The sequence below is a fragment of the Scleropages formosus genome, chromosome 10 (genome assembly GCF_900964775.1).
Source record: "Scleropages formosus chromosome 10, fSclFor1.1, whole genome shotgun sequence".
NCBI lineage: Eukaryota > Metazoa > Chordata > Actinopteri > Osteoglossiformes > Osteoglossidae > Scleropages > Scleropages formosus.
The window spans coordinates 18,804,533-18,817,681 of NC_041815.1; the positions used below are offsets into that span (position 1 = coordinate 18,804,533).

General features: G+C 44.0%; 1 protein-coding gene across 2 annotated transcripts in view; it reads left to right on the forward strand.

Moving 5' to 3' along the window:
* The first annotated feature begins 3,452 nt into the window (after nucleotides 1-3,452).
* Nucleotides 3,453-13,149, forward strand: part of ppp1r14ab (protein phosphatase 1, regulatory (inhibitor) subunit 14Ab) — a 10,954-nt gene continuing 1,257 nt past the window's right edge. The window contains exons 1-4 of one of the 2 annotated variants that reach the window (XM_018742638.2): nucleotides 3,453-3,716; nucleotides 10,606-10,686; nucleotides 11,076-11,108; nucleotides 12,809-13,149. The exon at nucleotides 12,809-13,149 is cut by the window's right edge and continues 1,257 nt beyond it. In XM_018742638.2, the coding sequence (XP_018598154.1) occupies nucleotides 3,519-3,716; nucleotides 10,606-10,686; nucleotides 11,076-11,108; nucleotides 12,809-12,940 (444 nt within the window). In that variant the 5' untranslated portion in view covers nucleotides 3,453-3,518 and the 3' untranslated portion in view covers nucleotides 12,941-13,149. The remainder of the gene's footprint in view (nucleotides 3,717-10,605; nucleotides 10,687-11,075; nucleotides 11,109-12,808) is intronic. The other variant, XM_018742639.2, reaches the window with a different exon arrangement.

Here is a 13,149-nt window from a genome sequence, read left to right on the forward strand (position 1 = left end):
AAAGTTATCACATTTAATATGTTCTTATGAAGACTAAACAATGTCACTATATGTAGCATAGCTTAGGTGAGTTCCATAGGCCACCGACAGGTGCTCCAACTCTGCAAGTTCAGGGATCAACAGTAGGTGGCATAACACAGTACAGTATATGGTTAAATTTTAGAAACTGTATCGTACACTGATTTTAGTTATGTAAACCGAGATCTCACTATGTAAAAATGTATTAAATGCATCAAAAATAATGTTATGGAAGACAGAGAGATTGAGAGAAGCACTGCACGCAGCCTGGGAAGATTGAGTTAGATGGTTTAAAGGGTGGAATGTTTATTTTTCCTTTATAATTATTATCCCAGAACACTGTCAAACTGGGGCATTATTGACGAGTGTCACATGCATCAGTCTTTACTCTTTCTGTTTTACAGAGCCCTGATTATTGGTGACAACATTTTTGTCTGATAACATGACATCTTTAAAAACTTTGATCCGCCATCCCAAGCTTTTCCGCATGATAAAGAACTTTCTTTGACTGTCATAAGACTCCCAAGATGACTTTTCAGGGGATGACCTTTGTAACCTAGCTGCCTTGACATTCCTGAAATGAAAATTCCAGTTAAAGTCAAATAACCCATGGCATTAAGTCACAAAATTTGCAACTAAGAATAACAGTTTATTTTTCCTCAGATAGTACATGTTCTTATCTGAGTATTTCAAATACTTTATCTCCTAGACTGTCTCCCAATTTGAGATTCTGGTTCTGGTTCCATTCTGATGTAAAAATCAAACCAAATGTGGAACTCTACACAATACTAAAAATACTATTGTAACTTGATGCATGGCAAAATAAATTTGTTTAGCGTCTCACATTTTTCCTGTATTTTGGTCAGAGATGAGACTATCCTACACTATACACACGTCATCCAGCCATAAACACAGAATTTATGTATTGTAGTCTAATTTCATTTCCAGAAATCATTTCTCTAGACAGTATCACTGCAAATACGGATTAAAACCGTTATACCGCAGTGTACAAGGGGGTGCACCCTGGACAACAAATTGTGTTCAAGAACAATTTAGAAATACTCAGTCACCTGAAAGGCATATATCTGGAAGGCGTGACCAATGTGAAATACCTCTGTGAACATGGGCCACTCTGCAGTTACAGATGAGGCTGAATTCAATTGTATAGCCCTATACATATTTATTTTATTAAAAAGTTAAGTAATTTATTAGCTTTAAAAGGCCAGTAAAATCATTTTCCATGTGAAAGAGGGAGCAAATTTTGTTATGCAGTGTTATGGTATGCGAGAGGCAGTAAAAGTTTTATCTCCTTCCATGTTGGTTGTCTCAGTCCAAATAACAGTCTGCATCCATTTCGCTTGGGTCAGCATTTAAGATAAGTTTCACTGTAATCAAAGGGAGTAAGGTTCATGGTTGATTTTGTATTGAATGGCCTGACGGTAAATGAAAACTTGAAGAAAAATACTGGCTTTCTAGGACCCCCCAAAAATAACACACACACACAGTCTGAAGCCACTTGTCCCAAGCAGGGTCGCGGCGAAACGGAGCAGAACCCGGCAACACAGGGCATAAGGCTGGGGAGAGGGGACACACCCAGGACGGGATACCAGTGCGTCGTAGGGCGCCCCAAGCGGGACTCAAACCCCAGGCCTACCAGAGAGCAGCCACGGGCCAAACACACCGCACCACCACACCACCACACCACCGCCCCCTCCCCCAAAAATAAGAAAAATAGAAAAAATATATACACTCACCAGCCACTTTATTAGATATACTTAGTGCCGAGTGGAAACACCTTTAGCCACTAGAACAGCATAAATTCAGCACCTTGGTCCATGCTGCCTTAACATCCTCACATAATTTCTGCAGATTTTTTGGTGGCACTTTCATTCTAGTGTTGCATTCAACTTCAACCCTAAATATGATTATTGACTTGAAAGGTGGAGATAGTTTAGGCCAATTGAGCAAAGTAAAGGCACTATCATGTTTGTGAAACCAACCTGATATGATATGTTCTTTGTGACATGTTACATTACCGTGTTAGAAGTGTCAATTTCAGAAAAGCTACACTGGCCTTGAAGGGATGCACCTGGCCAGCAACAATAATTTGGTGCCTTGTGGCATTGAAACGATTCTCAGATGGTACTAAAAAACCTAATGCGTGCCAAGAAAACAATCTCCAAACCATTACACCACCAGCACCAGTCTGTTGACACAAGACAGGATGGGTCTAAGGATTCATGCTGCTGATGCCAAATTTTTATGCTAAATTCAGCCTGTCACAACAGAAATTAAGATTAGTCTGACCATATAACATATTGCCCTGTTTAATAATTCAGTTTTGGTGATTACATGCCCACTGTAGCCTCATCTTCATCTTCTCAACTAATGGAAATGGATCTGGCATGGTTTTCTGCTGCTGAGCCCCTCCACTTAAACCATCCTTTTAGCTTTAACAAGTCTGGCCTTTCTCCTCTGATCTCTCTCATTGACAGTATGTTTCCATCCACGCAACTGTGACTGAGTGGATATTTTTGGTTATGAAATCATCCAGACACCCTTGTGCTAAAAATCTACAGGAGTGTGGCTGTTTCTGAGATGCTGGAACCACCACATCTGGCACCACAATCATGCCGCATGTTGAAACCCTGACTTCTTGACCCTGCCTAAATGGTTTATATGTACAACTTACTAACTGGGCGGGCATCCTGCATTTGTAAATGACAAGGTGTACCTAAAAAAGTGGCCAATGATTGTACAGTACAGTGTATAAAGACTGATTAGACAGCATACCATAACTTTATTTGGGGAGATGACTTTGTTTTCTTCCTTTTGGGATTTACAATATTTTAGCCCACTCTTTGCAGCAAGTAGGACTAATAATGCTTGTGAAGTACAATATTCCCAGTAATGTTCTTAAAACCAAGCATGAAAACTGCTGAAGAAATTATCTTGCATAGGTTACGTTTTCCTTTTTAAACGATATGTCGCAGTACCCGAGATAACCTTTATCCCCATCATATACTAAGTCAATTAAATTTGTTAAAGCAAAAATAACATGAGAAGAACCCGTCTGAATTTATCTAATAATTATTCAATTCTGTGTACAACTGATTCTGTTGATGATGAATATAATGAATCTGTAGTCTGAAGGATCCCAGGTCGAATCCCACTTCTTCTGCTGTAGGCACCGTTGGACAAGGTACTCAGCCCGAACTGATACAGTAAGCGCATCCTGCTGTATTACCTACGTAAAGGTAAACTACTTAACACTGTAAGTCGGCGCAGAGTAATGCTGTAATACTGTAGTAACCACCTTGATCAATTGCTATCAGTCGTGGATGGCGCTCATACGAGCGGCACTAAGACCCTGGGGTGACTGGCTCCGTCCTTATCTCTAGGTGGGTTTAAACGCTTTTGGCGTGTCCGCTCTCTCTCGCGCACCGTGCACACGCTACTAGCGCGCGGCGGCTCTGCTCCACTCCACTCTCACGTCGGTAATGGCAGCGAACCGGGTCGGGAGGAGATGTAACAATAAAGTGCACTCTCCGAACCGGGGGGGCCCTAGAGAACCGGGACTCAGCGTCCAGAAGAGGCAAGCGCGGGTCACGGTGAAATACAACAGAAAGGAGCTCCAAAGGCGCCTAGACGTGGAGAAGTGGATCGACTCCTCTTTGGACCAGCTGTATGTGGGCAAGGTGAGTCCAGTGAATCATGTTGTCGTACACGCACCGGTCTCGAAATCCCAGCCTCGCCGCTGAGCCGTCATTTATTATGTTGCTCTTTAAATTCCTGCTGGTGATATCTCTGTCCCGGCGGCGACGTGCGCAACACAACTTCCGACACCTTTAGTGAACGTTTTTCATCATCATCATCATGATCATGTAGTGATGAAGCCCATAAATAATGAAGGTCATCTTTGCAGTAAATATTGCAGCTACAGGAACTGTTTTTATATAATTTGCGCTGGCAGAAGAGAGACGCACTTGACTTGCAAATTCCCGGGTCGAGGACGCTTGAGAGACGCCCAAGGAAGGAAGGGAACGCGGTGGTTTGTACTTTCTGAAGGGATGGAAGTCGCGCAAACGCTTTTTTCTGCAGCACGGTGAGCAGAGATGCTCAATCCGTGGTCATCACAAGGAAGGAGTGAAAAGATCCATCATCATCATCACATCAGGGCGGGGGCGTCTCTCGTTTCACCGCACCGCAGCGCACGGGCGGGATCTTCCTCCTGCTGTCCGTCTTTCCGACAATTAATATCCGACACGATTCGCTGCTTTACAGGTCCTGTAACAGTCACAAAAACATCCAATTATTAATGACTAGTTCTGCTTCTAGCGCTTCACGTTGGTCAAATGCTTAGTTATATTTACTAGTAACAAGAAGAAGTGTAGTTTGATTGGTTGCCACTATGCTGTTGAGTTATTGTAGATAGAAATATCAGTTAACATCATGTATCCCTTTTGTAGTTTTAATTCCCAAGAAGGATGTAATAATTCTTAGTTTTGTCCCTGTGCTTGGAGAATAAATATGAATGATACCAGAGGCAACATTAAAAACTGGAATATCTGCTGTCCTGGTCCTTCCCCTGGCTGCCACAAAAAAGAACGGGGGATGAACAGCGAGGATACGTGGATGGAAAAACGTGTACTTTAGGATGCGAAGGGAGATGGGAGCAGAACATGGGAGGAGACCATGAAAGGAAATGGGTACCTCAGTCCCATGGGGACAGTCTGTTGGGAAAGCTGAGGCTGGGCTCTAGCTGCATCCACACACACTTACTGCCATATTTGGAAATCACAGCTGGCCTCTGCCTGCTGCTTGGGAAATGAGCAAAACAATCAATTCACAAGATAGTTTTGGTGGCAGTGGGTCGGGGGAGGGGTGACTTCTGCCGTTGGACGCCGAACGGAATACAGTCTCTGGATACCTTGGGCATCACTAACATGATGGGTCTTTGGTCTGCTTAGATTGCATCCTCTCCAGGAGTCAGCAATTTTGCTGACATTATGAATTTTCAAAAGCAGCACCATCTATATTGGTATTTGTTCACGGTCCAAAGCCTCTGTTAACTGAAAGCAGTGTGGTGGTTTATATGTGCTGTAGCAGCCTGTCGTTTTCCATTACAGTCCTGAGGATTAATGGTGAAGGACTTGAACGAAAGGCACTTTTCCCTGGATGAAAGGCCTCCAACAGATGATACCTTAATTGCCACTAGGAGACCTAAAGCTGGTGTAGAGGAGGATGAGGTGATTGGAATTTCAATAACAGAGAACACTGGAGTCAAGGAAAATAATGACAAATCAAAGGAGTCAAGAAAGCCGTCCAAAGTTGAGTTCAATGTCAGCTGCTGTTGACATGTTGCTCTGTTTCTCTCACAATGGGGCACTGTTCTGTGTCAGTTTGCCTCTGTTGTTTTTCTCTCACTCATTTATGTTTGTTGAGACTAAAACAAGGTATAGGGGCTGGACAGTGGCAACTGTCATGAGCAACTGGGCGCAGAATTTTATCCAGTATACCAGTTAAATTTCCTTTTCACCTTGGTTTATAGTGGAAACGACAACTATGAGGGACACCACAAGGTTTTCCACAAGTGAGCCTTTGTGGGGCTAAGTCAAAGTGACTTTGTTTCAACCATATACAGCTGGTACAGTTGGTAATAAAAATGTAGAAATACACTATCACACATTATTAGGACTATTTCTGTTTTTTTTAAATAAGTAATTTGAATATTTACTAATAAACCTGTGAGTGAATTTTGTCCTGTGGTGAATTAACTGAATCCGAAGAGTAAAACCAGGACCCCGCAAAGAAATCTGTCTTGATTTCTTACTGGTTTTCTTTTTCCTGTTTAAATTATTCCCCATCTTGACTGATGGCCTTGTCATGCTTTTGATTCGGTATTAATATAAAAGTTGATCTCTAGGTTCACCTTTTGTATCTTCAGATGGCACATTCTAATTCAGCCACTTGAAACCAAGGGCTGCTTAAGCTGTTCTCCACCAACAACCTTTTGTGAACAGTAATCATTCTCATTTAATGTAATTTTTCATTTATGCAAAACTGGTGACAGATTATAATGCAACACCACTTGATTCCATTCAGACATTTTAGGGTAACTAGTGTATGACAGTGAAAAATTGAACATTTCCATCCCCAATAAATCACTTCTGGCATAATGTTAGACTTTAATATCCTTCATTAGTCTCCTACCAGTATACCAACGAATAATTGAGCAGTTATATTGTGTTACTGCTAAATTATTCCCTGCTGTTCTATAAAACAAAATATCCTACGTACATTAGCATTTTAGATTCTGGAAAAACTAGGCCAAAGATTTTGTATGCAAAATAAATCTTGATCAAAATGAATTCATGAAAATATTTATGAATGTGGAGTTGAAAAGCAAATAATTAAACTTGCATATTGTGGAGTGCTGGGTGTATATATAATTGATATAACATAAGAACCTCAGCATCTCAAAATTTATCTAAATCAGTGTCACACCAAGGATGGGGCTTTTCCAGCGATCACTGGTTTAGTCACATTGCTGCACCTTTTCTTTGGTTATTCTAAGGGACTTGTGTGTGTTTATGTAAGACAGTTAATAGAAATATAAAGGACACTCCAGGGTGCTTGTGTGCGTGTACATGCTTAATTCCTGCTCGATGACCAACTGCCAAATTGCTGATGTTTTCGTAATTGCGTCGCCATAATTTATTTGTGGAATTACTCGCAGTTCTGTGTAGAGGGAGGAGTGGCCACTAATGGTTGTGGGATTGATGAACTGGTGAGATGCTGTCTCTTGGGGATTTTTTATTTATTTATTTTTTTTTTTGTGGGGGTGTGAGGTTAGTGGAGGGGGCCCAAAGGCCCCATATGTCACAGGACCGCACAAAGAGGATGGAGCATATAACCACCCCCTTTCTCCCTGTCTTGTTTTTCCGTACTCAGCGTTCACTTGACACATTAGGTAAGGCAAGCACACTTCATCCTATAATCAACGATCCAGACTTTTTTTTTTTTTTTTTTTTTTTTTTTTTTTTTTTTTTGCACATGTTGACAGTTATGTTTGAAACCAGAAATCCCCTTAAGCTTTACTGTCATGAAAATGGTTCCTACAGTAAAAACATGAAGTAGAGGAAAGGTAAGGACCTATGGGACATCCTTTTTTTTTTTTTTTTTTCCCTCTTCCCCCCAAAGGAAATGTTTTAGTTGCCGTACATTCAACCACAATGTAAATGAAGTCCGAGTGCATCGGGAAAGTATTACTATCCTGAAGATAAACAGACCGGCGGGAAAGTGGCCCTTAGCGTAAGAACATGTTCGTGCATAGCAAACTCCTCTCTGGAGGGAAGAGGCTGGGTTGTTGCACACCACAGTGTACAGAAGAGAGCTGTGGAGCGATGACATCAGCGGTTTTGTGATGTACAGATCGGTGTTTAGGTAAACTGATGAGCCTTTTCTTGCCAATAGCCTCTGCGGTTGGGCCCTTGCGTTATATTTTTAAGCGGAAAAATTGTACAAATTCCAAGTCGGCAGCAGAAGCATGAGAATAAAGGGCCAAAAGGTTTAAAATGGCTTCATTGCAGCACGGAGCAGTGATGAGGCCACTGGGGGGGGGATGCAAAACCCTGTGTGTGTGCGTGTGTGAGAGAGACAGTGATCCATGTGGCACAGTGCCTGTAGATATTAATTGGAAAAGAAAGAGAACTTCAAGTGAAGAACAAATCACATATAGGGTGTTCACTATGGAGTTGAGTTCAAATTTGGAGAAAACTCTGAACTTCAGATTGCGATGACATTATTTCAGCTTCGGAAGCGGCGATATGTTAAAATTCGGTTTGTCGGGCAGCGCGGGTCAGCGCCCCTCCGAGTCACAGGTTTAACAGATCCCTGCAGTGTGTGGATGCAGCTTGGAGGCTCCAGACAGGGGGGAAAAAAAAAATGCTGGCGCCAACAAAGCATATTCACCAGCTGAAAATACAGCCTGGTACAGAGCCATCTTTATCTTGTCGGCGTTCATGTCATTGTTCAGTGGGGGGGGAAAAGTGACACTTGCTCCCTGAAACGCTTGGAAAAATACGGGAAGGGAAAATTTATGGGTAAAATCGAGGCTCCTCGTACGTTTGGAGAAGCACGCCGGACGTGTTGCGTTCTACTCCGATACACAGTAACTTGCGTGCGGAGCCAGCGAGTCCTTTCGGAAGCCACCGGCCCTGCTGTCTACAATAGTTCCTTGCAACTGAGGCCCCCGGAGGCGCTGGAGCTGTAATAAGATGTACAGAGACTGACGTGCAGCTAAACTCTGCAGGCCGACCAGCGAACTACCATTTAGAGAAGCCAAGCAAGCATAACGGCATTATCTAATCCCCACTGGCCTGGAATTAAATGTGGGCAAAATTGGTGCCTAAGAGGAGGTTTGCGCTTTCGCCGAACCAGGCTGACTCACTTAAGTGTCTGCGGGAAATAAATGGACTTTATACATCGCAAGCCTAAATCGCGCGCGCACGCACGCACGCCGGCCGAAGCCGCTTGTCGCAGCGAACCGGAGCCTAACCCGGCAACACGGGGCGCAAGGCTGGAGGGGGAGGGGACGCACCCAGGACGGGACGCCAGTCCGTCGCAAGGCGCCCCAAGCGGGACTCGAACCCCAGACTCCCCAGAAAGCGGCACCTGGCCAAATCCACCGTGCCCCCGTGCCCCCAAGCCTGAATCGGTGACAGGTATTGCCTTTTCATATTCATGTCCTCCTTGACAAATAATGTAAGTGCTGTTTGGTGCTCTTAAATTGCGTATGGCTAAGTATGCTTTTATAGGAATGGCTCCGTTGAAGCAGAATGTTGGACCGGGCTGTTTTTTGGTCCAACAGCTTAGCGGCAGAGCCCCGACTCTGGTATGAAGACGAGGCCCTCGCGTACGCTGCGCTCGGTCGTCCGCACCGCTCTGTACCGTAAAAGCGTCCAATTGTTGTTACAGCTGCGCTGGTGGAAATGGGTGTGTTTCCATTTTTCGCAAAATGTGCAGTTTGCAAGTCATGCTGAAAGTTCTGACTCCAGATAAAGTCAGAAATGCGTACTCAAAGTTAATGATGTTTGGTTAAAAAAATAAATAAGTAAAAAATGAAATGAAAAGGAAAAAGGCAGAATTCTGTCTGAAAAGCTAATTTTTTTTGTGTCGTCTCCCCATTCTGTCAAAAATCAGTCAGTACTGAGGGTGGCGCACTGTGTGTTATTTATTGGGAATACTGCTCTGTTGTATTCTCCCCTCCCACTCCTTCCGTTTCTGAAGCGATGACTATAAAACTGCCTTTAGTGTCTCTACGCGTGATTGCGCTGCAGTAGACTGGGCCTCGCACCCCTCGGGATAGGCTCCAGACCACCCCAATCCTGCAGTTGACAAGAGGTTATTGATGATGGATTGGTTTAACGTTGAGGCAGACGGTACTCCCTGCTTCAGAGCTGTAGCTGCATCTTTTCATTAGGAATTTAACCCTTCGCTACTCAGGAATAGGGTCTAGAGCCCGGCCGGGCACGATGTCCGCCGCCGACCCGTGTGTGTACTTGTGGCCCTTTGGAGTTAAAAGAAAGGTCATGAAGACCCGGCGGGATCCTGCCGTTTGGTCCTTCTTTGACTGACCTTTAAAGCACTCTGTGTATCAGAATGCTGACTCCCTTTGACGCGCAGGTTGTCTGTGGACCAGATTGTTGGTACTTCATGCTTCATCCTTCGTATACTTGCAGTGCTTTTGGCTTTTACTGCCCGTTAATCATCTAACTTTAACGTTAAAGAGCCTATTGTTTCCTCAACCTTGCACGTTCCAGAAGTTTTGACTGACTCGATACTTACAGGTTTCCCTTCTTCAACGGTGTTGGCTTTTGTTGTTTTCCATATTGAAATCAACCCCTGTCCCTTGTGCTGGGGTAGCTTGGCATAAATGACAGATTTACTTAAGTTTACATGATGTAAAACGTATATAAATGTTCACCAAAACATTTATCAACAGCACAGCAATGATCATACTGTAGCCATGTACTGCGTGTATTTGTTTTGTTGCAGGACCTGTTGAGAACTATCCTAGCATGTTTTTCACATGGAATTTAAATTTTCGTAGAGAAATATTGAGGCTATACAAAGAGCAGCTGTTTTGAGGATTGATTTTGCTTTGACACATCTTCTTCTTATAAAATGTCTTATATAGTGTAAAAACACTCTCTTTTCTTATGGTACATAGCCAGTGAGGTCATTCTGAAAGCCGATGGGAAGATGTAGGCTTGACGCTTGCTGGAAAAAATATTTTCCTATTTGTCATTTATTATTTAGGAGCAATGTATGTGTGCTCTTTATCCAAGACAGCCTCCTTCCATATTAACAGCAAGTTGTTATCGTTTCCAAATAAGCTCGATTGAATCCATTCAGTCGTTTTTGAAGTTCGGTGTCATTGTACGATATTCCGGCACCGATGTTTCCGCAATGGAACGAGAATCCTTCTTACAAAACTCTACGTATTTTAGGGCAGTTTTTCCACTGTATCCATCAAGTTGCTTTGCACGAGAGGCACTCGGCGAGTACGCGTGTGTCCCACAGGAGGACGAGATGCCTGAGGAGGTGAACATCGACGAGCTGCTGAACCTGCAGACCGATGAGGAGAGGGTAAAGCGACTCCAGGTGCTGTACTCTGCCACCGCACCCCCTTGCTCTGTGACATTGCCCTGACACATGTGTTCATGCCCCGATGAGCTGCCCGATCAACTGAGAGAATTGGCCAATGACCCGAGACAGTTATTTATAACGTAACATGTTTGCCCCGGGTAGCTTTCATCTTTGCTTAAGACAAAAGTGAAAGTTATATAAGACTCGTTGCATTCGCAGCAAGTCATTGTGTGCAAATTTTGGTTGGGGAGGGGGGGGGGGAAGGAGTTAAAATACAAAAACTGCTCTCTTTGAATATGGTGCTTACAGTAGAGTTCGAAACAAATTATAGCGCTGCTGTTCCACTGGAGTGGGCCCACTGAGTCACCGTGAATCTAATTTTTTTTAATTCCCTCCCCCCCCAGGAGATCCTCCACACCTGCAATAACAACACAGAAGTATGTATCCATTATCCTGTCCAAGTGATGTATACTTAGTGTGCTGTATCTATCCGTTGTAAATTATTTTTTTATTTTTTCAAAGGAATATAAAAAGTGGAGAAAGTTCTGCTCATTTATTGAAATTGGGATAAAACTATAAATAATGCCCGCATGTACAGAATTTCTGATATTTCATGTGTTAGCAGTTGCACGTTTTTGCATTTTGTATTGATTTTTACCTGTCGTTCTGCATCGTATCCCTGTCGTCTCCTCTGGAGAGCTTGTCTTTCAGTTGCATCCTATTGATTTCAGTGCTCTACTTCACCTTTTGCGTGGATCCTTCAGTGCACTTTGCGCTCTTGTCTCACAGGCGCATGGATGAAAGGATATGTCGTCGCTCACATTATGTAATCTCCTGCTTGTACACATTTCTCATTGCCCCCCCCCAGACTAGCACATGCAGGCTTCCACAATTAGTCGCATTCCGAAACAAGCAGCGCTATTGGAATGAATATAATTTTCCCTAGTCAAAACAGTACACAAATCAAGTACAACATACACAAATTAATGTAAAACACCCCAAGCTTTGTAAAGAATTAATGAATAAAACAATTTTATAAGAGGTAGTAATTAAGAATTACCTGCATACACGTTATTATTAATCTCTGTTTGGATTTACCATAGTTATATAGAGAAGTGTTTGTCAAGGGTTAGATAATATATATTTTTCCATATTTGGTATAAATTGTTTTTCTCTGACTATTAGTTCTTTGTTTCCTTTTTAAGTTATAAGGCTGTGAAGTGTCTGCACGCTAATGATCGCTTTGTGTGTCTGACTGAAGAGATGTTTTGCCATGTGTATTTAAAGTTGCCAGCCAACCACTGTGAGTTTTGTTTTAGTTTGTTGATTTGATTTAGTACTTTGCTTGCTTCTCTCCTATAAACACATCAGCCCTCACTCTGAAACCCTGTAACGCCCATCAGTTTTGTTTCTCAAGCATCACATACACTGGCGGTGCAAGTGGACCAACGCTCACGAATATACTGGCATGCTGAACTAGCACTCAAACACACACACACACAAAGTACAGATTGCACAACAGGCACTCAAATGCTGTAACCTACTACGGTGTTTGACATGGGGGGGGCACGGTGGTGCAGCGGGTTTGGCCGGGTCCTGCTCTCTGGCGGGTCTGGGGTTCAAGTCCCACTTGGGGTGCCTTGTGATGGACTGCTGTCCTGTCCTGGGTGTGTCCCCTCCCCCTCCAGCCTTGCACCCTGTGTTTCTGGGTTAGGTTCCACTTCCCCGCAACCCCACTCGGGGCAAGCGGTTTCAGACTGTGTGTGTATGTGACTGAGAGAGAGAGTGTTTGACATAGACATTGACACGCGCAAACGCACACTGTCACCCCCACACTTTGCTACCCGGCCCACGTATTTGCCCTTCTCTCTCTCTCTGACAGCAGGCAGTAACTGACACTTCTGTCCACGATGACTCCACGTGCCCCACAATGCCAGGCTGTTCTTCCATACAGGCATCCTTTCACACTGCAGCCCCCTCCCTCCCTTTAACCGCAGCCATTATAAAATGTACATCCAGTGTTGTCGCTGCCTGGCAGCCAAGTGCCGCCTCTCCAATCCCCCCCCCCGCCCCACCCTACCTGAACGGGTGGCGCTCGGTGTCAACATCGGTGAACCCGTAACCCTGCTCTCCACAGGCCTTCATGAAAGAGCTGCTACAGAAGCTCAAGGGGCTGCAGAAGCAGGAGGAACTTCAAAATGACGGCATTGAACACCCCCATCACGGCTGCCACCATCGCCACCACCCTCCTGATGGAGAGATCCACTGAGCCCTAACTTCAGCTCCGGCAGATGGGTAGATATCAGCTGCATTTTGGGTCGCTTCAGTTTAATCCACACCCGCATCCCCTTGCCTGCGTCTCCTGCGGCCCATGGCTACGTACTGCACCGAAGAAGAGACCCTCCGGCTGATCGTTCCCCATCCACCTGAGACGTGAGGGGTTTCGCACTTGCGCACTCGGAGGACGGAGCGCTGGTT